Source organism: Bombina bombina, chromosome 3 (genome assembly GCF_027579735.1).
Source record: "Bombina bombina isolate aBomBom1 chromosome 3, aBomBom1.pri, whole genome shotgun sequence".
Taxonomy (NCBI): Eukaryota; Metazoa; Chordata; class Amphibia; order Anura; family Bombinatoridae; genus Bombina; species Bombina bombina.
Window position 1 is genome coordinate 807,921,432 of NC_069501.1, and position 25,277 is coordinate 807,946,708.

At 38.2% G+C, this 25,277-nt stretch overlaps 1 protein-coding gene across 1 annotated transcript in view; it reads right to left on the reverse strand.

Annotated features, from left to right (window-relative positions):
* Positions 1–15,210, reverse strand: part of GTPBP6 (GTP binding protein 6 (putative)) — a 94,567-nt gene extending 79,357 nt beyond the window's left edge. The window contains exons 1-3 of the mRNA XM_053707746.1: positions 14,751–15,210; positions 9,448–9,585; positions 6,831–6,901 (exon numbers count right to left, since the gene is read on the reverse strand). Coding sequence (XP_053563721.1) covers positions 6,831–6,901; positions 9,448–9,585; positions 14,751–15,210 — 669 coding nt within the window. The remainder of the gene's footprint in view (positions 1–6,830; positions 6,902–9,447; positions 9,586–14,750) is intronic.
* Positions 15,211–25,277: the final 10,067 nt, after the last annotated feature.

A 25,277-nucleotide genomic window follows, 5' to 3' on the forward strand; every position in this document is an offset into this window, starting at 1 on the left:
AAATTCCTTAAATGACAGTTTCAGGAATGGGAAAAAATGCCAAAGAACAAGCTTCTAGCAACCAGAAGCAAAGAAAAAATGAGACTGAAATAATGTGGAGACAAAAGCGACGCCCATATTTTTTAGCGCCAAATAAGACGCCCACATTATTTGGCGCCTAAATGCTTTTTGGCGCCAAAAATGACGCCACATCTGGAACGCCGACATCTTTGGCGCAAAAAGGACGTCAAAAATGACGCAACTTCCGGCGACACGTATGACGCCGGAAACAGAAAAAGATTTTTTGCGCCAAAAAAGTCCGCGCCAAGAATGACGCAATAAAATGAAGCATTTTCAGCCCCCGCGAGCCTAACAGCCCACAGGGAAAAAAAGTCAAATTTTTAAGGTAAGAAAAAATGATTGATTCAAATGCATTATCCCAAATATGAAACTGACTGTCTGAAAATAAGGAATGTTGAACATCCTGAGTCAAGGCAAATAAATGTTTGAATACATATATTTAGAACTTTATAAACAAAGTGCCCAACCATAGCTTAGAGTGTCACAGAAAATAAGACTAACTTACCCCAGGACACTCATCTACATGTTTGTAGAAAGCCAAACCAGTACTGAAACGAAAATCAGCAGAGGTAATGGTATATAAATAAGAGTATATCGTCGATCTGAAAAGGGAGGTAAGAGATGAATCTCTACGACCGATAACAGAGAACCTATGAAATAGACCCCGTAGAAGGAGATCACTGCATTCAAAATAGGCAATACTCTCCTCACATCCCTCTGACATTCACTGCACGCTGAGAGGAAAACCGGGCTCCAACCTGCTGCGGAGCGCATATCAACGTAGAATCTAGCACAAACTTACTTCACCACCTCCATAGGAGGCAAAGTTTGTAAAACTGAATTGTGGGTGTGGTGAGGGGTGTATTTATAGGCATTTTGAGGTTTGGGAAACTTTGCCCCTCCTGGTAGGAATGTATATCCCATACGTCACTAGCTCATGGACTCTTGCTAATTACATGAAAGAAATGTTCTTTTTATTTCTAAATAAATATTTATCTATATATGTGATGATTTTTGGACTGATATATCTAATTATAGCAAGATATGCATATAATTATATATATGTCTAGATATCTCGAGATCTATATGCAAATATCTCTTTGAAAATCCCTCTGAGATATTGTTTAATGTGAATAAGATTGTAATATGAAATATTTTCATTATCTCTATAGTTAAACATATCTCTATACATATAAACCCATGTTTCTGTAAGTATGTGTACGTATGTCAATATAAAATCCCTGTGTCTGCTTTTTTTTCTCTAACACCCGAGATCTGCTATCTTTGAGCCCTTAAAACTTTTGTGTGCAATATTTTTTCTAAATAATATTTATTAGAGAGTGCTAATATGAGTGTAACTGTACTTTGCAATGTATTTTCGCAGTGTTTTGTGAAACTTTTAGGTTGCGCAAAACTTAACTGCAGCTTTTCGAGTGCGGAAAAGATTGTTGCACAAAAGGGGAATGCTCGCGTGCAATTGCGATTTTTAAAAAAACTTGTAATAGCTGCGCAATGGAAATTGATTGCGAAAAGACCATCACGCACGACTTTTAATCTTGCCCTTTGTAATTACAATACATTTCTGTTGTGCTGCTAAATAATAACATATCAGCCAAGTCTTAAAGGGATATGAAACATAAAAGTTTGTGATTCAGACAGAGCATACACTTTTAAAAAAAAATTCAATTTACTTCTATTATCAAATTTGCTTTGTTCCCATGGTATTCTTTGTTGAAGAGATACCTAGGTATGTGTGTGGATCACTACTTGGCAGGGAACAGTGCTGCCATCTAGTGCTCTTACAAATGGATAACATTATTGCAAAACTGCTGCCATATAGTGCCCCAGACACGTGCACACTCCTGCGCTTTATCATAAAAAAAAAAGATTCCAAGAGAAAAAAAGAAAATGTAATATTAGAAGTAAATTAGAAAATTGTTTAAAATTGTCATCTGTATCTGAAACATGAAAGAAAATGTTTGCGTTTTATATCCCTTTAAGATTTGTAAAACAAATTAGAATCCTATTTTTTTTGCAATTATTTTTTAATAGCCAAATGCCACTCACCATTTGCCTTATTTGGAGGAGCCAGTCTGGGCTTTAGTCAGCAGATAACAAGGCTAGCCCTGGTCATAAAGTTAGTATCAAATGCATTTATTGGCTGTTGTCAGTTAAAGACAATTAGGGACAGATATCTAGCAGAGTCTTGAAAAGTAAGCAGGGTGCATTTCAACTTCTGAGTATTTGAAATTGCACAATTTTCAGACCTAAATGACATGAAAAGGAGACTAAATAATGAAAATATATTGCAAAGTAGTTTCATTAGACATAACTAAACATTGTATATAAAAATATCAAGGTGTTTACTGTCCTTTGAATAGGACAGTAAAGTCAAATTTAAAGGGACAGTCAAGTCAAAATTAAACTTTCATGATTCCGAAAGGGCACACAATTTTAAACAACTTTCCAATATACTTTTATTATCAAATTTGCTTTGTACTCTTGGTATTCTTTGTTGAAAGCTAAACCTAGATAGGCTCATATGCTAATTTTTAAGCACTTAAAGGCTGCCTCTTATTTCAGTACATTTTGACTGTTTTTCACAGTTAGACACTGCTAGTTCATGTGTGTCATATAGGTAACATTGGGCTCACTTTTTTTGCACAGATCTTAGTGTGGTGATCTTTCACAAGAATAAATCTAGCTCCAAAAAGAGCCGAATGGCATGAGCGGGCCGCCTACATCCGCATTCTCACAAAGAATCCGAATGCACATATCTATAGATAATTAGGTTGTGCATTTCAGAATACAGTTTAGCTTTATAATGCCTGATGGAGCTATAATGCCTGATGGAGCTGACCAAATATTGGTCACCAGTTACAAAAAAAAATATTCTCTATTGGTAGCTCATAGTCTTCCAAAAATCAGTTTAAAATGTAACTCAAATGAAAAAAGTTTTGTCCATTTACTCAAGAATGCCTCATACATACAGCTGAATTTGGCGCCACACGCAACACTAATCTCTCAAGAAATACGGTGATTGATAAGTATGCTCCCTGAAAAGAGATTTAAAAAAAAAAAAGGCTTAATATTTTTCAATACTTTGCATTGCAAGGTGTTTTTACACTAGTATTAGAACGAATTCTAAATATAAATGGTTTCTGTCATTTATATTTGTATTATTTTTCTATTTTTATCTACCTTGAATACACTACCAGCCACTATGTGTGTTAATTGCAGCTAATTCCGGTTGCCATTTGAGTTCTATCAGGGCGGTCAAATTTAATTTACACCATCATGTCTACCAAACTTTTGCAACAAAATTTGGCTGTAGTAACATTTGGTTAAAAAGGGACTTTCTAATAAAAATTGTGAACCAATGACACACTAATAAAAATGACTGCCTGAAATAGCTATAGTAAGCTTGGCCTTGTATTATAATCTGAAAAGCAGGTCTAGAAAATATGAACATACAAATCTTGAGCTCTTATTGTCTGCTATAAAAATATAAAGGTATCCCCAAAACCTTTTTGTCCTAATATTAAAAACCTTAAACAAAAGCAATACCCTATACACAAGCACAACGCTCCATATTGCTGGAAGAAACCAATACATTCTTACACCAGCTGAATAAAATGAGACATTGTCCTAAATTGTAGATGGAAGCCAGTGAACCTTGATGAAGTTTAAAACATAACTTTTATTTAATCCATATTATAGTATCAGTCCATAGTACAACAGATAGAAAACTTCCACAATGGTGGAAAAAATCCAGCATGAAACGGACTGAGAGTAGTAGAAAATAAAATATATGTATATAAGGAGGCCTGCACCGGACTGGAGAAACAAGAGAAAAGCTGTCCTATAAGTGTTACGCACACATTGCACAGATAACTAATTTTTGGAAACAGTACTTTTCACTTTGGATTAATTATACAAGTTATTACAAATGTTGTTCTATATTACTCAGGGCGCCACTTCTTTAAAATTGATATCCTATTTCTTGCCACCTCATATGTACTTCCACTTATGTGATATATTCTCTCACATGTTCACGTGGATATCAAAACGTAGGGTGCACTAGTAGAAGAATCTGTGATAGATGGGGTAAACATTACAGAAATGTTAAGAATCCTTTTAAGTACTAGTATAACTAAACATAGTTCTTTGAAACATAAAGGATGGGTCAACCCCTTTAAGATTACTTCCATTGAACAAATCTCCAAGTCTCACTCTGACAACAGACTTGGACATCTGCGTGAAACATTTTGGATTTATAAATTAAGAACCCTATCTCCATTTAGTCTTAATAAAAATGGATTTAGCTGCTTACAACAACTAAGTCTGGCATCATCATGCTTATTCAATGTTATTGTATACATTAGGTATCACATGCTGGTGGTCTATTATGTATTATTTATTATCTCTATGATTTTTACACTTTTTTATTTTTTATTAATTTAGTTGTTTTTTTCCTGACTAATATTTTTCAGTCAGGATTAATGGAATCACAAACTTCACCAATTTTGTTCATTTTTCAACTGATTCACCGTTGGTTTTATGATATGTACTCTGTTTTCTTTTAAGCCCCATAGGAATTTATTCACTATTGTCTCTAACACTATACATATACTTTATATTGCTGTTTTTAGATCCTCACTTTATTGTTGCATTCTCTTCATACTGTCAGCACTTATTATTATTCACCCAGTTGGTGTCTTAAAGTAATGGTAAATACTAGCGTTTGTGAAATGCTAGGATTTACCATTGGAACAAATAATATAAACTTACAGTCATGAAGTATAAAATACTCCTTTATTTGTTTGCAGTGTTCGCCGCACTGAGCTGCTCAGGCATCCCACGGCAGAACGCTATTTGACTGAGAGGGCGCCAAGCGGGATTTCCCGCACGGCTATTGGCTAAGTGGTGGAAACGTCACCTCTCAGCCAAATAGCGTTCTGCAGTGGGCTGCCTTAGCAGCTCAGTGTGGCAAATGCAGCAAATAAAGGAGCTTTCAACATGAAGTATTTTATACTTCATGACTGAAAGTCCCCTTTATTTGTTCCAATGGTAAATTTATAAATGTTTTACTTTTATATAATTGTGGTGGTCTGTTTCTAGAACGTTTAATATTGTGGTGGCAACATATGCTATTTGTATGTTCTATTTGTATTCAAGGCCATCTGAATTGTATAAAATCACACAGATACATGAATACAGAAGATCTCTAAATACATGCCCACCTTACATGAGTAAAAAGATTTTTCTAGGGCATAATAATATTTAAAGGCATTACAGTATCCTATACAAGGACATGCCTCTTGTATATTATGTTATAGGAACATAAATGTCTCTACAATAAAAAAGGCATATCAAACAAGACAATGTGGGAACTAAAATGCAAAAGCACTCACCAGTCAAAAAGGTAATTTTTACATTGTTTGAAACACTCTAAATGCAATCACCACATATGCACAATATATGAAAGAGGGGCTCTCTTCTTTCAAATGAAGAGTCTCATTCCCCTCTATGTAGCAGCTGGTTATTAAAGACATGGCAATCATGTGCGAATTAGGTTACTTGTAGGATGGTCTGGGCAGAAATAGAATTTAGCCCATCCACATAAGCACCAAAATGATCATTGGCTTCATGTCCTTATACCGGTCATGTGATTGCCAATGTAACTAAGATCATCTGGAAACTGCTAACCTCATTTTGCTTTGTTTTTTTTATCTCATGTCATCTATAGAGCATGATTCAATGATGGAAATATATATATTTTTTTAATACTGAGTTTTGGTAGGGGTAAGATCATTAATAAATTGTAAAAAAAAAAACATTGTTGTTACCCTTTATAAAAATCAGAATTTGTAGTAGTTTTCAAACATTTACGATTAGATGTTTAACTCTGCATAAAAGTCAATATGGTGCAATATGACAGAAATAAAACATTATCCTCTAATGTTAAATTACTATATTTTTATTACAAATGTTGGCGTTTTTGTCAAATGAATTAAATTGATACTAAATGTGGAACGTTAAAGTAATTACAAACTAAGTTGTAAACTAAATATGCTTAGAAAGTGTGTGTGCTGCTGAAACGCATAATATATCATTTGTGTGGGTAACTAAAAAGCACCAAATGTGATGTTTAAATGTGTCAAGTTCAAAAATCTAAAAAAATGATTTAAAGACCACACCAAAATTGTTATTGATTTTAAAAAGATATCTAACGCCTTTACTATTCATTCCCCAGCTTTTCACAACCAACATTGTTATATTAATATCCTTTATAACATTTAAACTAAATGTCTGCCTGTTTCTAAGCCATTACAGACAGCCTCTTATCACATGCTTTTTTATTAGCTTTACCCAAAAAGAGACTGCTAGTTCAAGTGAGCCATATAGATAACATTGTGCTCACGCCCGTGGAGTTGTGGCAGACACTGCACTAATTGGATAAAATGCAAGTCAATAGATAATAAATAAAAAGTCATGTGAGCAAGGGGCTGCCAGAAGAGGCTTAGATACAATGTAATCACAGAGGTTAAAAGTATACTAATATAACCGCGTTGGCTGTGCAAAACTGGGGAATGGGTAATAAAGGGAATTTCTATATTTTTAAACAATACAAATTTTAGACTAGATTGTCCCTTTAAGCACATGGGTGAAAAGTAGCTCAGCACTAAAAGGGTTGATGTTCCTTAACACTTCTGACAAAAGGTTTCTTCTCTATTAAATTGCTATTTGTAGCACTGCAGAAACATTACCTTAGCCACTGAAGATATTTTTTCCATATTCACGAAAACTGCAGTTATGTGAGAATGTCCTTTAAGCATTTCTAAAAAGAAAAGAATATATATAAATATAAATCAATCATATTTTGTTCTGTAATACAAAAACACACAAGAGCTAATACAGTAATAAATTATACTTTCATTTCAGAATTTAAAAAGAAAATGATCTAATATGTTACAGAATTGTATTAACCCCTTAAAGGATCAACGACGTACAGGGTACGGCCTACAAAAAAGGTCCTTATCGACCAAAGACGTAACCTGTACGTCGTTGGTGTTGCCAAGCGGTGGAAGTGATCCTGATCGCTTCCAGCCGCTTTTATGTTATTGCAGTGATGCCTCGATATTGAGGTATGCTGCAATAACATTTCTTAGCCACCCGATGCAGAGTCAGCCACTCTGTGGCCCTCTCTGCATCGGCCATCAATGTCCACGATCGTTGGTGGGTGGGAGCCGATGTGGGAGGCGGATGGGCGGCCATCGATGGGAGGATACGAGCCAGCGGGGGGCGGGATCACGTGCGGGGCGGCCAGAGACGCGCACGGGGCGGTGGGAACGCTACACTATGGAATAAATACATTATTTCATACGGTGGGGGAAAGGACTGGGGAAGGTGGGATTTTTTAGTTGAGGGATCTGGGAGGGGGTGGGGGTCGGATATTGAGGGGGGGCAGCTACACTACAGAAAATGTTTACTATATTTTTAAAAATACCATATTTTATGGCAAACTGGGTACTGGAAGACAGCTGCCAATACCCAAGATGGCGGGTTAGAGAGCTGTTTGGGAGGGGGGGGGGGGTCAGGGAGCAATATATATATATATATATTTTAGTACTGCCAGACTTTCTGCCAGTACTTAAGATGGCGGGGACAATTGTGGGGTGGGGGAGGGAAGAGAGCTGTTTAAGAGGGATCAGGGGGTGTGATGTGTCAGGTGGGAGGCTGATCTCTACACTAAAGCTAAAATTAACCTTGCAAGCTCCCTACAAGCTACCTAATTAACCCTTTCACTGCTGGGCATAATACAAGCCATAATTGCACAAGCTGTTTGTAAATAATTTCAGTGAGAAACCTAAAATTGTGAAAAATTTTACGTTTTTTTTTTATTTGCTCTCATTTAGCGGTAAAACGGTGGCCTGAAATATACCAAAATGGGCCTAGATCAATACTTTGGGTTGTCTACTACACTACAATAAAGCTAAAATTAACCCTACAAGCACCCTAATTAACCCCTTCACTGCTGGGCATAATACCCGTGTGGTGAGCAGCGGCATTTAGCGGCCTTCTAATTACCTAAAAGCAAAGCCAAAGCCATATAAGTCCGCTATTTCTGAACAAAGGGGATCTCAGAGAAGCATTTACAACATTTGTGCCATAATTGAAAAAATTTGTGAAAAAGTGAACGATTTTTTTTATTTGATCGCATTTGGCGGTGAAATATACCAAAATGGGCCTAGATCAATACTTTGGGTTGTCTACTAAAAAAAAAAATATATACATGTCAAGGGATATTCAGGGATTCCTGGTAGATATCAGTGTTCCAATGTAACTATCGCTAATTTTGAAAAAAAAAATGGTTTCGAAATAGCAAAGTGCTACTTGTATTTATTGCCCTATAACTTGCAAAAAAAGCAAAGAACATGTAAACATTGGGTGTTTCTAAACTCAGGACAAAATTTAGAAACTATTTAGCATGGGTGTTTTTTGGTGGTTGTAGATGTGTAACAGATTTTGGGGGTCAAAGTTAGAAAAAGTGTGGTTTTTTTCCATTTTTCATAATATTTTATAAAAAAAATTATAGTAAATTATAAGATATGATGAAAATAATGGTATCTTTAGAAAGTCCATTTAATGGCGAGAAAAACGGTATATAATATGTGTGGGTACAGTAAATGAGTAAGAGGATAATTACAGCTAAACACAAACACCACAGAAATGTAAAAATAGCCCTGGTCCCAAGCGGTCAGAAAATGACCCACAGATCCTTTGACAATTCTTTTTCTTTCCCCATGACTCAGAATCTAGAAACGTCAATGCAGCACTGGATGAAAGATGCAAAGGTTAGTCAGGAGTCCAGAAACTCCTTGACCTTTTATACACGCACACTAATTACAAGAAAACAGATCACAGGTGAGGATCGTTACCTTTAATAGCCAAACCCCTTTGTGTCAACTTGTGTGCATGTTATCAGGCCAAAATCACCAGGGTATGTAAACTTTTGATCAGGGTCATTTGGGTAGTTTCTGTTGTCATTATGATTTAAAAAAGAGTAAACACAGTTGATTGATAATAAATGGCTTCAGCCAAACACTAACCATGAGTGAAAGAAAAGTTTTTGTATTACCATTCATATTCTCTGAAAAATGGCCAAGAAATCAAATTCTGCCAGGGTATGTAAACTTATGAGCACAACTGTATGTATGTATGTATATATATATATATATATATATATATACACACACACACATATATATATATATATATATATATATATATATATACACACACAACATTTATATTATATACACACATACTTTTTTCAACGGGTATCATTCTTCCTGAAGATTCAAAATGTGTATTCATAGGTACCTGTAAGAATTTGAAAATTTCCTTTGCCGAATATGAATTTGCTGTCTGGAGATTTTGTTGACATTATTAGCTTGTCTATAACAGTCCAGTTGGGAAGGCTATGTACCAGGGCTTCAGCTTCAGCAACCTGCAATTCAGCTGCAAAAAATAATAATCAAAATAATACTGTATTAATCATTTAAATCAGTACCCAAAACTTTCAGGAATGCCCATGATTCAATTTTATAACAAAATAGATCATTTCAGCAACCAATCATTAAACATTTCATATTTATACTGGTGTATAATCTAATTACAAAATATCCAAACTGTAAAAAATATAAACCAATAAAAATGCATTGTTTATTCATGATGTCAAGTTTCCTGCTGAAAATTGCTATAACAATCTCCATAAAATGTAGGAAACTTTCCAGTTTTATACAGGACATCACCAAAATTTGCATCAAGTTGGTTCAGGGAAACAGTCTATTTTGGGGCCGATGCCGCATACTTAGCCTATCCTTGCTTGTTGGCTTTTAAAAGCAACAAATAATATACTAAACACAAGCTTAATCCTTTGATGATCGGGTTAATTTGTCTACATCGGAACAACGTTCCAATATAAACAAATTGAAATCATGCGATCGTGCACGCGATCGCAAGAGTTCAATGGTGGGATCGGGTCAGGGGGCGCCCCTGTGACGCTAGGGCACGACCTCCAGACCGCGATCACATCATGGAAGCGCTGTTGGCTTTAGGACAGTCAACGGTTATGACGTTCTATTTCGTCAGAACGGCACTAAAGCCCAGTGTAATTATGACGGAATAGAACGGCATAACGGCGTTAAAAACAAGAAAAATCCAATATCTATTTTTTCTTTAATTTGAAGGTGTGGTGTATACTAGTACATATTGATTGTTGCTATTGAAAGCTAAAGGGTATCACTAGTTTTTAAAATTTGAGAATAAATATCTAAAGAAGGAATATTTAGTGAAGGAGTGACTATATTAAAGGGACATGATACCCAAATGTTGAAACACTTGAAAGTTATGCAGTATAGCTGTAAAAAGCTGACTAGAAAATATCACCTGAACATCTATACAGGGAGTGCAGAATTATTAGGCAAATTAGTATTTTGACCACATCATCCTCTTTATGCATGTTGTCTTACTCCAAGCTGTATAGGCTCGAAAGCCTACTACCAATTAAGCATATTAGGTGATGTGCATCTCTGTAATGAGAAGGGGTGTGGTCTAATGACATCAACACCCTATATCAGGTGTGCATAATTATTAGGCAACTTCCTTTCCTTTGGCAAAATGGGTCAAAAGAAGGACTTGACAGGCTCAGAAAAGTCAAAAATAGTGAGATATCTTGCAGAGGAATGCAGCACTCTTAAAAATGCAAAGCTTCTGAAGCGTGATCATCGAACAATCAAGCGTTTCATTCAAAATAGTCAACAGGGTCGCAAGAAGCGTGTGGAAAAACCAAGGCGCAAAATAACTGCCCATGAACTGAGAAAAGTCAAGCGTGCAGCTGCCAAGATGCCACTTGCCACCAGTTTGGCCATATTTCAGAGCTGCAACATCACTGGAGTGCCCAAAAGCACAAGGTGTGCAATACTCAGAGACATGGCCAAGGTAAGAAAGGCTGAAAGACGACCACCACTGAACAAGACACACAAGCTGAAACGTCAAGACTGGGCAAAGAAATATCTCAAGACTGATTTTTCTAAGGTTTTATGGACTGATGAAATTAGAGTGAGTCTTGATGGGCCAGATGGATGGGCCCGTGGCTGGATTGGTAAAGGGCAGAGAGCTCCAGTCCGACTCAGACGCCAGCAAGGTGGAGGTGGAGTACTGGTTTGGGCTGGTATCATCAAAGATGAGCTTGTGGGGCCTTTTCGGGTTGGGATGGAGTCAAGCTCAACTCCCAGTCCTACTGCCAGTTTCTGGAAGACACCTTCTTCAAGCAGTGGTACAGGAAGAAGTCTGCATCCTTCAAGAAAAACATGATTTTCATGCAGGACAATGCTCCATCACACGCGTCCAAGTACTCCACAGCGTGGCTGGCAAGAAAGGGTATAAAAGAAGAAAATCTAATGACATGGCCTCCTTGTTCACCTGATCTGAACCCCATTGAGAACCTGTGGTCCATCATCAAATGTGAGATTTACAAGGAGGGAAAACAGCACACCTCTCTGAACAGTGTCTGGGAGGCTGTGGTTGCTGCTGCACGCAATGTTGATGGTGAACAGATCAAAACACTGACAGAATCCATGGATGGCAGGCTTTTGAGTGTCCTTGCAAAGAAAGGTGGCTATATTGGTCACTGATTTGTTTTTGTTTTGTTTTTGAATGTCAGAAATGTATATTTGTGAATGTTGAGATGTTATATTGGTTTCACTGGTAAAAATAAATAATTGAAATGGGTATATATTTGTTTTTTGTTAAGTTGCCTAATAATTATGCACAGTAATAGTCACCTGCACACACAGATATCCCCCTAAAATAGCTATAACTAAAAACAAACTAAAAACTACTTCCAAAACTATTCAGCTTTGATATTAATGAGTTTTTTGGGTTCATTGAGAACATGGTTGTTGTTTAATAATAAAATTAATCCTCAAAAATACAACTTGCCTAATAATTCTGCACTCCCTGTATGTGAAAAAGGAAGATATTTTACCTCAAAATGTCCTAAGTATACATACCCGATTGTAAAGGACTTTAAGAAGCAAATCAGTATGCCTGTCCCGGAACTTGCAAGGGAGTGTGCCTCATGCACACTTATGTTATTTCTATATTCAGTTTAAGGAAGTTTGCTATGAAATATAAAATCACAGTAAAACAGTTCATCACCACAGTACTGCTGTTCATTTCTTCCTTTTTTTTTCCTGCACCTGGGCAGTGACTGAAAGATAACTTTTTACAGAACACTTATTCTGGTGAGCTGAGGACATTGTGAGGTAAAATATCTTCTTTTTTTACATAGAGATGTTCAGGTGATTTTTTTCCTGTCAGCTTTTTACAGTGATTTAGCATATGGGTATTATGCGCCTCTAATTTAAGATATCTATTAATTTATTTTCATTATTTTGGTTGTAATGACATGTTTTCAATAGTTATGGAGTTTAACAAATTAAATCCCTCTATACTACTTTAAAAAAAATTAGGGCACACAAACATGCCAGAATATGAGTATGGTGTGTATTATTGACTGGTGGTTAAACAGACATTAACACCTTAACTCCAGTGCTATCATTTGGATTATATTAACATACTTTATTAACTAAATTTAAACCTACCAAAGTGCTTAAAGGGATATGAAACACAAAAAGGTTTATTTTATTTATTCAGACAGTGCATACAATTTAAAAAAAAAGTGTCCAATTTACTTCTATTATCCAATTTTCTTTGTTGAAGAGATACCTAGGTAGGCATCTAAAGCACTACATGGCAGGAAATGGTGCTGCCATCTAGTGCTCTTGCAAACAGATAACATTCTTGTTAAACTGTTGCCATATAGTGCACCAGAAATGGCCCAGCTCATAAGCATATGCCTCTACTTTTCAACAAAAAATACCAAGAGAACAAAGAAAAATTGATAAAAGAAGTAAATTAGAAAGTTGTTTAAAAATGCATGCTCTACCTGAATCATGAAAGAAAAACGTTGGGTTTCATATCCCTTTAAGTACACAGTTAAAAGGGATATACTGTAAAATGTTCTGTAATGATCCATTTTACCTGGGAGTGTATAACCCCCAACTGCTTAGATTGGAATGAAGTTCCGATGTAAACACTTGCTGGAAAAATTAAATAACGCAATTGTCAATGCGATTGCGTGATTTCACGGTTGGTATTGGATCATGGGAGACTGTCTACGCTACTTGGCACGCCCCCAGTCCGAATTTCCATTTTCTCAAAGGAGGAGGCTACAGGACGCCATATGTTAGGGCGTTCCATGCCGTCCTATCAATGCTAAAGCCCAACGCTGTTAGGTCGGCATGGAAATTCCTACAGACGTCTAGGGGTTACATTTTTGAAATTCATTTGTTTACATTTATTTTGTCATTTGAAATAGCTACAATTTGCCTGAAACAAACAACTATATTGATAATATAAAAACTACAGTATTGACAATAGAAAAGTTATGCAAGACAGCTCAGCCAAATTAAAAAAAAAAATTTGCAGCAACTTTGAATACAATGAACAGTTATGAGCTGCTTGCCTGGCTGCATGGCCTTTTCAGATGCCATAGCAGCAGCACTGTAAAGCGGATCCTGAATATGATGATTCTGATTGGCTCTTGGATTACAACCTTCTCAGAAGCAGCAGTGCACTCTAGTTCCCAAGTAGAATTGTATCCAAACAAATCTGTTATTTTTACATTGTCTATATATTTTTATGTATTTTCCTGTGAAAAATATTAAAATCATATAATCATTTATTTTATTTTTGCTTAGATATTGAACCACATTTATGACTCCCTAAATTTTGAAAGACATTTTTGCTTAAAGGGACATGAAACCCAAAAATGATAGTGTGATTCAGATAGAGCATTTAATATTTACCAACTTTCCAATTTACCTCTGCTATCTACTTTGCTTTGTCCTCATAGTATATGTTTTTAAAAGCACACCTAGGTATGCTCAGAAGTAGCAATGCACTACTGGGAGCTAGTTGCTAATTGGTGTCTGCATATAAATGCCTGTTGTAATTGGCTCACACAATGTGCTCACCTTGCTCCCAGTAGTGCTCTGCTGCTCCTTCAACAAATATATCAATAGAATAAAGCACATTTGATCATGGTATTTTTAAATCATATGCTCTACCAGAATTATGAAAGAAAAAAATTGGGTTTCATGTCCCTTTAAAGTCAGTTTTAGATGTGTGTAAAACATTTTTTCTAAATAATCCATTTAGTATAAATATATTTTATGTTACAGTAAATAAGTGCAATATATTTTTTCTACCGTAGTTATACTGGAATATGTTAAGTTTTGTTTCTCAACCTGTGTTCTCTAGAACTTTGATTTCCCATTTTACACACTTAAGGTTTCTGCAAGGAAAGCAAATCTATGGAAAATTTTACTGTGTTTTGGAGGCATGTTTTGGATTTTATTTATTTTTGAAAGGGGTTGTGGGTTTCTTGCTTAATACTTTTAAGTTCCCATAAAAAGCAAGTCCCTGACTGGATTTGTTATAGAAACCCTGTGTTGGGTCTTTTGACATATAATTCCCATGACGGTACATTTGCAGAACACAGATACTTATAATGCATTTAGATTGTTAATTCTGACAAACATCCAGGGCCTTGTTACCAGTGGTTAAGTGTAATTTCTTAGTGCCCCATTTCACATCTGGGTGGACAATAAATATCCTCTGAGCCCCTTCTATAACAGTTTGTGGGGATAAGAGCTCGTCCACATCCTCTTCTGTCTCCTCTTCTGTCTCTTCTTCTTGCTCCTCCTCCACATAGTCAGCATCTGCTCTGTTCCCGGGGTCTCTGTCATCCCTTCTGCCGCCAGCTTTCTGAGCGGGTGAGCTAGTGCAAATAAAGCGGAACCACAAACAGTGATTATGTCCTAGCGTATTGGGCAGGGCAGTGCTCACGGGGGTGTGTGATACGAGAGGTAGGCTGTGGGCTTTAGCTAAAGCATCTACCGACTTCCTAGTTGCAGTGTGCACGGCACTGAACATGCGAACAGCGCATGGCCGTGATGTCCACAGCAACCAATGCCGCAGCACAGACATTGCTTGCAGTCGGTGCTTCCATGACATGACGAGAATAACCCAACACCGCGCGTGCTCAGTGTGCACAAGGAGGAGGAACAAACCACGCCTAGTCTTCGTCACACGCTAAATAGACGTCCAATAGCAGTCGTCTCACAGAAATGCAAAATCTGCAGCTAGCTATCTGTAATGCATAAATGCACTGCAGTGACAGAAATATCACCACAAGCACGATTATTATCTGACACAGGCTGTTTCACCTAACGTTTTTTTTATGACCAACCTCTTCCCTTCTGCAACACATACACAATATTTACCACGAGTATCATTAGGTTAATCGTGCTGCTGTTTACTTTCCATGTATATGGAATTGCATAGTACACACCCACCACCCCTATGTAGGTATGCTTCTTATTTGCTTATCAGCTGCATCCTCATCTGAGGTGGCTCATGATGAGCACAATTTTTGGCTACCAGAGGTTAAGTTAAACACATAGGCCTAGATTTGGAGTTTGGCGGTAGCCGTGAAAACCAGCGTTAGAGGCTCCTAACGCTGGTTTTAGGCTACCTCCGGTATTTGGAGTCAGTCAAAAAAGGGTCTAACGCTCACTTTTCAGCCGCGACTTTTCCATACCGCAGATCCCCTTACGTCAATTGCATATCCTATCTTTTCAATGGGATCTTTCTAACTCCGGTATTTAGAGTCGTGGCTGAAGTGAGCGTTAGAAATCTAACGACAAAACTCCAGCCGCAGGAAAAAGTCAGTAGTTAAGAGCTTTCTGGGCTAACGCCGGTTCATAAAGCTCTTAACTACTGTGCTCTAAAGTACACTAACACCCATAAACTACCTATGTACCCCTAAACCGAGGCCCCCCCACATCGCGGCCACTCGAATAAATTTTTTAACCCCTAATCTGCCGACCGCCACCTACGTTATACTTATGTACCCCTAATCTGCTGCCCCTAACACTGCCGACCCCTATATTATATTTATTAACCCCTAACCTGCCCCCCACAACGTCGCAGCCAGCTACCTACAATAATTAACCCCTAATCTGCCGACAGCAAAGAGCCGCCACCTACGTTATCCTTATGTACCCCTAATCTGCTTCCCCTAACACCGCCGACCCCTATATTATATTTATTAACCCCTAATCTGCCCCCCTCAACGTCGCCTCCACCTGCCTACACTTATTAACCCCTAATCTGCCGAGTGGACCGCACCACTACTATAATAAAGTTATTAACCCCTAATCCGCCTCACTAACCCTATAATAAATAGTATTAACCCCTAATCTGCCCTCCCTAACATCGCTGACACCTAACTTCAATTATTAACCCCTAATCCGCCGACTGGAGCTCACCGCTATTCTAATAAATGTATTAACCCCTAAAGCTAAGTCTAACCCTAACACTAACACCCCCCTAAGTTAAATATAATTTAAATCTAACGAAATTAATTAACTCTTATTAAATAAATTATTCCTATTTAAAGCTAAATACTTACCTGTAAAATAAATCCTAATATAGCTACAATATAAATTATAATGATATTATAGCTATTTTAGGATTAATATTTATTTTACAGGTAACTTTGTATTTATTTTAACCAGGTACAATAGCTATTAAATAGTTAAGAACTATTTAATAGCTAAAATAGTTAAAATAATTACAAATTTACCTGTAAAATAAATCCTAACCTAAGTTACAATTAAACCTAACACTACACTATCAATAAATTAATTAAATAAAATACCTATAATTATCTACAATTAAACCTAACACTACACTATCAATAAATAAATTAAATACAATTCCTACAAATAAATACAATGAAATAAACTAACTAAAGTACAAAAAATAAAAAAGAACTAAGTTACAAAAAAAAAAAAATATTTACAAACATTAGAAATATATTACAACAATTTTAAACTAATTACACCTACTCTAAGCCCCCTAATAAAATAACAAAGACCCCCAAAATAAAAAAATGCCCTACCCTATTCTAAATTACTACAGTTCAAAGCTCTTTTACCTTACCAGCCCTGAACAGGGCCCTTTGCGGGGCATGCCCCAAGAAGTTCAGCTCTATTGCCTGTAAAAAAAAAACATACAATACCCCCCCCCCCACATTACAACCCACCACCCACATACCCCTAATCTAACCCAAACCCCCCTTAAATAAACCTAACACTAAGCCCCTGAAGATCTCCCTACCTTGAGTCGTCTTCACCCAGCCGAGCCAAATTCTTCATCCAAGCGGAGCAAGAAGAGGTCCTCCATCCGGTAGAAGTCTTCATCCAAGCGGGGCAGAAGAGGTCTTCCATCCGATTGAAGTCTTCATCCAAGAGGCATCTTCTATCGTCATCCATCCGGAGCGGATCAGAGCGGCAGCATCCTGAAGACCTCCGACGCGGAACATCCATCCTGGCCGACGACTGAACGACGAATGACGGTTCCTTTAAATGACGTCATCCAAGATGGCGTCCCTCGAATTCCGATTGGCTGATAGGATTCTATCAGCCAATCGGAATTAAGGTAGGAATATTCTGATTGGCTGATGGAATCAGCCAATCAGAATCAAGTTCAATCCGATTGGCTGATCCAATCAGCCAATCAGATTGAGCTCGCATTCTATTGGCTGTTCCGATCAGCCAATAGAATGCGAGCTCAATCTGATTGGCTGATTCAATCAGCCAATCAGATTTTTCCTACCTTAATTCCGATTGGCTGATAGAATCCTATCTTCAGGATGCTGCCGCTCCGCTCTGGATGGATGACGATAGAAGATGCCTCTTGGATGAAGACTTCAATCGGATGGAAGACCTCTTCTGCCCCGCTTGGATGAAGACTTCTACCGGATCGAGGACCTCTTCTTGCTCCGCTTGGATGAAGAATTTGGCTCGGCTGGGTGAGGACGACTCAAGGTAGGGAGATCTTCAGGGGCTTAGTGTTAGGTTTATTTAAGGGGGGTTTGGGTTAGATTAGGGGTATGTGGGTGGTGGGTTGTAATGTTGGGGGGGTATTGTATGTTTTTTTTTACAGGCAAAAGAGCTGAACTTCTTGGGGCATGCCCCGCAAAGGGCCCTGTTCAGGGCTGGTAAGGTAAAAGAGCTTTGAACTTTAGTAATTTAGAATAGGGTAGGGCATTTTTTTATTTTGGGGGGCTTTGTTATTTTATTAGGGGGCTTAGAGTAGGTGTAATTAGTTTAAAATTGTTGTAATATATTTCTAATGTTTGTAAATATTTTTTTATTTTTTGTAACTTAGTTCTTTTTTATTTTTTGTACTTTAGTTAGTTTATTTCATTGTATTTATTTGTAGGAATTGTATTTAATTTATTTATTGATAGTGTAGTGTTAGGTTTAATTGTAGATAATTATAGGTATTTTATTTAATTAATTTATTGATAGTGTAGTGTTAGGTTTAATTGTAACTTAGGTTAGGATTTATTTTACAGGTAAATTTGTAATTATTTTAACTATTTTAGCTATTAAATAGTTCTTAACTATTTAATAGCTATTGTACCTGGTTAAAATAAATACAAAGTTACCTGTAAAATAAATATTAATCCTAAAATAGCTATAATATCATTATAATTTATATTGTAGCTATATTAGGATTTATTTTACAGGTAAGTATTTAGCTTTAAATAGGAATAATTTATTTAATAAGAGTTAATTAATTTCGTTAGATTTAAATTATATTTAACTTAGGGGGGTGTTAGTGTTAGGGTTAGACTTAGCTTTAGGGGTTAATACATTTATTAGAATAGCGGTGAGCTCCAGTTGGCAGATTAGGGGTTAATAATTTAAGTTAGGTGTCGGCGATGTTAGGGAGGGCAGATTAGGGGTTAATACTATTTATTATAGGGTTAGTGAGGCGGATTAGGGGTTAATAACTTTATTATAGTAGCGCTCAGGTCCGCTCGGCAGATTAGGGGTTAATAAGTGTAGGCAGGTGGAGGCGACGTTGTGGGGGGCAGATTAGGGGTTAATAAATATAATATAGGTGTCGGCAGTGTTAGGGGCAGCAGATTAGGGGTACATAGGGATAATGTAAGTAGCGACGGTTTACGGAGCGGCTGATTAGGGGTTAATAATAATATGCAGGGGTCAGCGATAGCGGGGGCGACAGATTAGGGGTTAATAAGTGTAAGGCTAGGGGTGTTTAGACTCGGGGTACATGTTAGAGTGTTAGGTGCAGACGTAGGCAGTGTTTCCCCATAGCAAACAATGGGGCTGCGTTAGGAGCTGAACGCGGCTTTTTTGCAGGTGTTAGGTTTTTTTTTTCAGCTCAAACAGCCCCATTGTTTCCTATGGGGGAATCGTGCACGAGCACGTTTTTGAGGCTGGCCGCGTCCGTAAGCAACTCTGGTATTGAGAGTTGCAGTGGCGTTAAATATGCTCTACGCTCCTTTTTTGGAGCCTAACGCAGCCATTCTGTGGACTCTCAATACCAGAGTTATTTTAAAGGTGCGGCCAGAAAAAAGCCAGCATTAGATACGCAGGTCTTTACCGACAAAACTCTAAATCTAGCCGATAGTAAAGTATAGAGAGATAAGAGGTGCTAACTGCTAAAATCTGAGTTTAGCGTTCTAAATTATTTTCTTGGCTATATCGCAATATTTTACTTCAAACATCGGTGGGGGGGGGGGGTCAGGTGAGGGCTACCAACAATACTGCAGTGTCTGTGTCTCCAGGAACAAAAATGGTGAGGGGGGGGGGGGGTGTTAAAGTCCCTGTTTTCCCCATAGACTTTCCTCAGCCAGCCAGCTAGCTCTGCTCACCTACATGTTACTTTGTATCAAACCTTCAGCCTACAGGTTTACCACGGTAGGTTTTTATACATTGCTGAAGGTTTTTATACATTTCTGCAGGTTTTTATACATTGCTGCAGGTTTTTATACATTGCTGCAGGTTTTTATACATTTCTACAGGTTTTTATAAATTTCTGCAGGTTTTTATACATTTCTGCAGGTTTTTATACATTTCTACAGGTTTTTATACATTTCTGCAGGTTTTTATACATTTCATTTCTACAGGTTTTTATAAATTTCTGCAGGTTTTTATACATTGCTGCAGGTTTTTATACATTTCTGCAGGTTTTTATACATTTCTGCAGGTTTTTATACATTGCTGCAGGTTTTTATACATTTCTACAGGTTTTTATACATTTCTGCAGGTTTTTATACATTTCTGCAGGGGTTTTATACATTTCTGTAGGATTTTATACATTGCTGCAGGTTTTTATACATTGCTTCAGGTTTTTATACATTTCTGCAGGTTATAATACATTTCTGCAGGTTTTTATACATTTCTGCAGGTTTTTATACATTTGTAACTGTTTACTGTACAAGCTCTGTCAGTACCTACTGTATAACCTGCTGAGAAAATAATGCTTGCACAGCACAGCCTTAAATGTCAGCCTGGTCACACAGTCTTATAGGGACAGGCAAAAAAACATACAGCCTTTAAAGGGTCAACTAGCACCACACGCACACCATCTTAAAGGGAAAGATTGCAGTAATGTTCATACAGTGAAATCTTAAAGGGCAGCTCGGCATCTGCTCACACAGTCTTAAAGGGGCAGGCACACACAACCTTTAGTGGGTAAACTCACACCACGCACAGTTTTAAAGGGGACAATAACAGTATGCATCCGCACGTGATGCACACAGCCTTAAAGGGACAGTGGCACACAGACACAGCACTCACAGCCTTTAGAGGAACAACTTGCACCACACGCACAGTCTTAAAGGAACAGCTCACACCATGCACACCAAGCGCAGCTTTAACGGGCAGCTCTGCCTTCTCTCAGTCTTAAAGGGGCAGGCACAAACCTTTAGTGGGTAAACTCACACCACATGTATGGTATTTAAGGGAGCGATAACAGTATGCATTTGCATGCAACACACACACAGCCTTAAAGGGACAGGGGCACGTGCACACACATACACACATACACACAGAGCACTCACAGCCTTTAAAGGGACAACTTGCACCACACGCACACAGCCTTTAAGGAACAGCTCACACAATGCACTGTCTTTAAAGAACAGACACACAGGCTTTTAAGCACACCAAAATGCACAAAGTCTTAAAAGTAGGGTGACCATATTGCCGCTTTAAAAAGGGACACATATGAAAAATACATATGTTTTAAAGGGCAGCTCCCACTGTGCACACATACAGGTGCACAAACACAGCAGACACAGCCTTAAAGATCACAGATCACATTACGCTTGCACAGTCTTAAAGGCACAGACAAACTCACACAATGCACACAGTGATAGTAAACTTTTCCCTTTGTATAACTTACTTTTTAATGTAGCGCTGAAATTCAAATACCCTGCGCTCTGGCTGCCCACTTCAAAATTAATATTTTTATTGAGCTAACAGTTTGAACTGTTCTGCAATCTTTGCTCTACAACAAAAGTGCCATATGTCTAGAGCGCTGATTATTTCAAACCGCTAGCTCAACAAAAATATTACTTTTGAAGGGGGCGGCCATAGCACAGGGTATTTTTTTTTATTGTATTTTTATTGAGGTTTACCAAGTGGTACATAGCAAGTTACATCACAAACAAGTGAACTTTAATGCACGTACAAGAAAAGGAGTTGCAACAGCTTTACAAAATACAATGATGAGGCACAAATGTTATAAAGTTGCAAGTGTCATAGCACCATTTCTCAAAGCCTTCTAGCTAATATAAGGGGCTACTCTAGGAGCCTATTGACCTATAAGAGCTTGTTAATGATAGAAGGCCCTAGGGAAATAGGGGACCGCTTTAGGATCCCAATGAGTAGTGTAAACCTCTTTAATATTTATATAGTTGATACTAACAAAACAAGTTGCATATATGATAAAGGTAGTTTTAAATGATATAAATAACGATTATCACAACAAATACTGACATTTTATCTTATAAGGGGGGGACACAGTTCTGCAATCCAGACATAGATTGAAGCTCTAAAACATACTGGAACATTAACACGCAGATGCATTCGTGCAGGAGGCATAAAAAGGAACAAAAAGGAAAATGTTGAGGTTGTTAACCACCTGCCAGGCTTAATATGAAATAGCTAGCACCAGTCTCAGGGTTTAAAATTTCATACTAATGAGTAAACATGTTAACACAGCATACACAAGTACTCATGCAAACTCCGGCCTTTATTAGGGAATCCAGTAGGAGAGACTACTGTCATGTAGTGTGCTGTAACAACATGCATCCCAGCCTTCTGGCAAGAGCTAAAGTATGTGGTCCTGGCTACTGGGCTTGCTTGTTAAACTCTGGGGATTATACGTTACAGTGATACAAAACCTGAGCATGAGAGGAGGACTTGCATAAAAATTGATCGATCTCTAGCAACATAATATACAAAACAAGAGATGACAGGTACTAATGCTCAGTGCTTAGGAATAAAGTTATACCCAACAGGGCCAAAATGGATAAATATAAGTAATGCACCCTCTCAGTTTGACAGTCAGAGTAGCGATAAAAATGCAAAGTGTACATAAGGTAACAGTCATTGAAGGATTTAGATCCCAATGATAGATTATGGATTTAGGGCTTCAGACTGCAAAGTCCCCATCAAGATATCCCTCTATCCGACACCAGACCGGCGATCGCTTGGGGCCAAATGTGAACAGTCTTGAGTTTGGTGCTTTATTCTCACCTCTGCATGCTCTTCATACCCCTTGGCTACCGCAACCTCCGCCAGAGCCATTCTCAATATCGTCGGGCTACTTGAGAACATGTGGAGCTCGTGGCAGCCTGTAACTTTACCGCATTCTAGCGCTTGTATGATAAGGTAGGTCTCCGGCCATGTATCCATTTCCATGCTTGGTAGCTCCACACGCCAGCCTCCACCCATCGTGCTCTGCATGCCGTCTTTTATATATACCAGCTCAGTCAAGTGGGGTAAAGTGTCCGGCTCTTTCCACTGTCTCACAGGACTGCTAATGACTGGGACCAGCTCACGTGGGGATCGCTGCGGTAGCTCCGCATCTTCAGGCATGTACGGTGCAGGTTCATCGGCTGTGGCCTGAACGGTATGCTGGTTTATCGCAAAGCTTGGGTCAGAGGTAGATTTGCCTTTTTCATAACGGATATTAGGGCCTATAGTCTGCTCTGTTTCTGCAGTAGCTTCCCCATAAGGGCCAGGTGAATTTGCTGCCTGTGGCTGCTCCATGACTTTCTTACTTTGGCGAGGCTCAGAACAGAATGCCCATTCTATAGCATTGCAGAGTTTGATTCTGTGTTCATCCAAGAGTAAGGCCAGCTCAGCTATACAGATCTGAGTGTTCTCCATTGATTTGTGAAAGCCGCGCACTCTAGGCACAGTTAGTTGTGGGGACGTTGTTGAGGCTTCGGTTATAGGGGAAGGCCCCAAAGTGAATAGTCTGGTACTGAGGGCAATTAAGCTGTGCCACAATCCAATACCCTAAATCTCGGTTCGGGTCACCAACAGACAAGTCTCTCCACTACTTTAAGTAAAATATTACCCAATCTGCTTCAAATAATTTATATAATATGGAGAAAACTTGAGGAGCTGAAGCTAAGTGCGACCAGTAAGATGGCCGCCGCCCGGAAGTCCCCCGAGCACAGGGTATTTTCATTTCAGCGCTACATTAAAAAGTAAATTATAGCGTAACTTCATTACAAGTGAAGTGTTAAACTCCATCTAAAATATCTCTAACATTCCAGATCTGTTTAGACAAAGGGACAAGTTTAGACAAAGGGACACTACTATCACTTTAAGGACTTTGTGTATTGTGTGAGTGAATGTGCCTTTAAGACTAGTCTGTGCAAGCGTAATGTGATCTGTGCCTTTAAGGCTGTGTGTGCTGTGTTTGTGAACCTGTGGTGTGAGCTGCCCCTTTAAAGGCCGTGTTTGTGTCTGTCACTTTAAAACTAAGTGCCCCTATAAGGCTTTGTGCATTTGGGTGTGCTTAAAAGCATGTGTGCCTTTCCCTCAACCCTTTCCGGTCCTTTAAATGCTTAATTGGTGCGGCTGGCAGGTCTTATTTAATTTACGTGCCCATATTTTTGAATTACACAGCTACATAACAAGTCACCGCTAGATGTCACTATTTAGCTGTGAAATTCAAAAGCGGCAAAGTCGAATATATCCAACATTTGAGCACATGCGCTTAAACCCTTGGTCGGATGTATTCCAACAAAGGACCGCAAAGGGTTAAAGGGACATTATACACTAGATTTTTCTTTGCATAAATGTTTTGTAGATGATCCATTTATATAGCCCATATAGTTTTGTTTTGTTTTTTGTTTTTTTTGTTTTTTAAATGGATAGTTTTGCTTATTTTTAAATAACATTGCTCTGATTTTCAGACTCCTAACCAAGACCCAAAGTTTTAGGAGAATACCGACGTATACCTACTTCAGCTTGCTCCTGTTTGTGTAAAGGGTCTTTTCATATGCAGGGGGAGGGGGTGTCTGCTATTTCCCACTTGCAGTGGGTGTTCCAGTAACCTTTTAAACAGAGCTAAACTGGAAGTTTTTAAACAGTTGTATACTGGATTTTTATATCAGTATCTGTGCATATTATTCTTTATAGTAGTGTCTATTACTTGCAGTTATATGAAAATTGGTGTATACTGCCCCTTTAAAGACTGTGCATGGTGTGAGCTGTTCCTTAAAGGCTGTGTGCATGTGGTGCAAGTTGTCCCTTTAAAGGCTGTGATGTGTGTGTGCAGGTGCCCCTGTCACTTGTCCCTATAAGGCTGTGTGTGCGTTGCATGTGGATACATATGGTTATCACTCCCTTTAACCCCTTCCCGCCGTTAGGACGTTCCATGCCGTCCTAACTGCCTTGCGCATGGAACGTCCTAGCCATTCTGCTGTACTGAGCTACGGCTTCCTAACTGGGATTGCAAACTGGAGAGCGTGCCTAGCATCATATGCACTCCCCTCAGAACCAATCCCATCATTGAAATCAGGCGATCACATGTATGATCGCGTGATTTCATTTTTTTACTTATTTGTTTACATCAGAATTTTGTTCCGATGTAACCAATAAGTACCGGCAGGAAGGGGTTAAGACAATGCATGTGGTGTTAGTTTACCCACTAAAGGTTGTTTTGCATTCCCC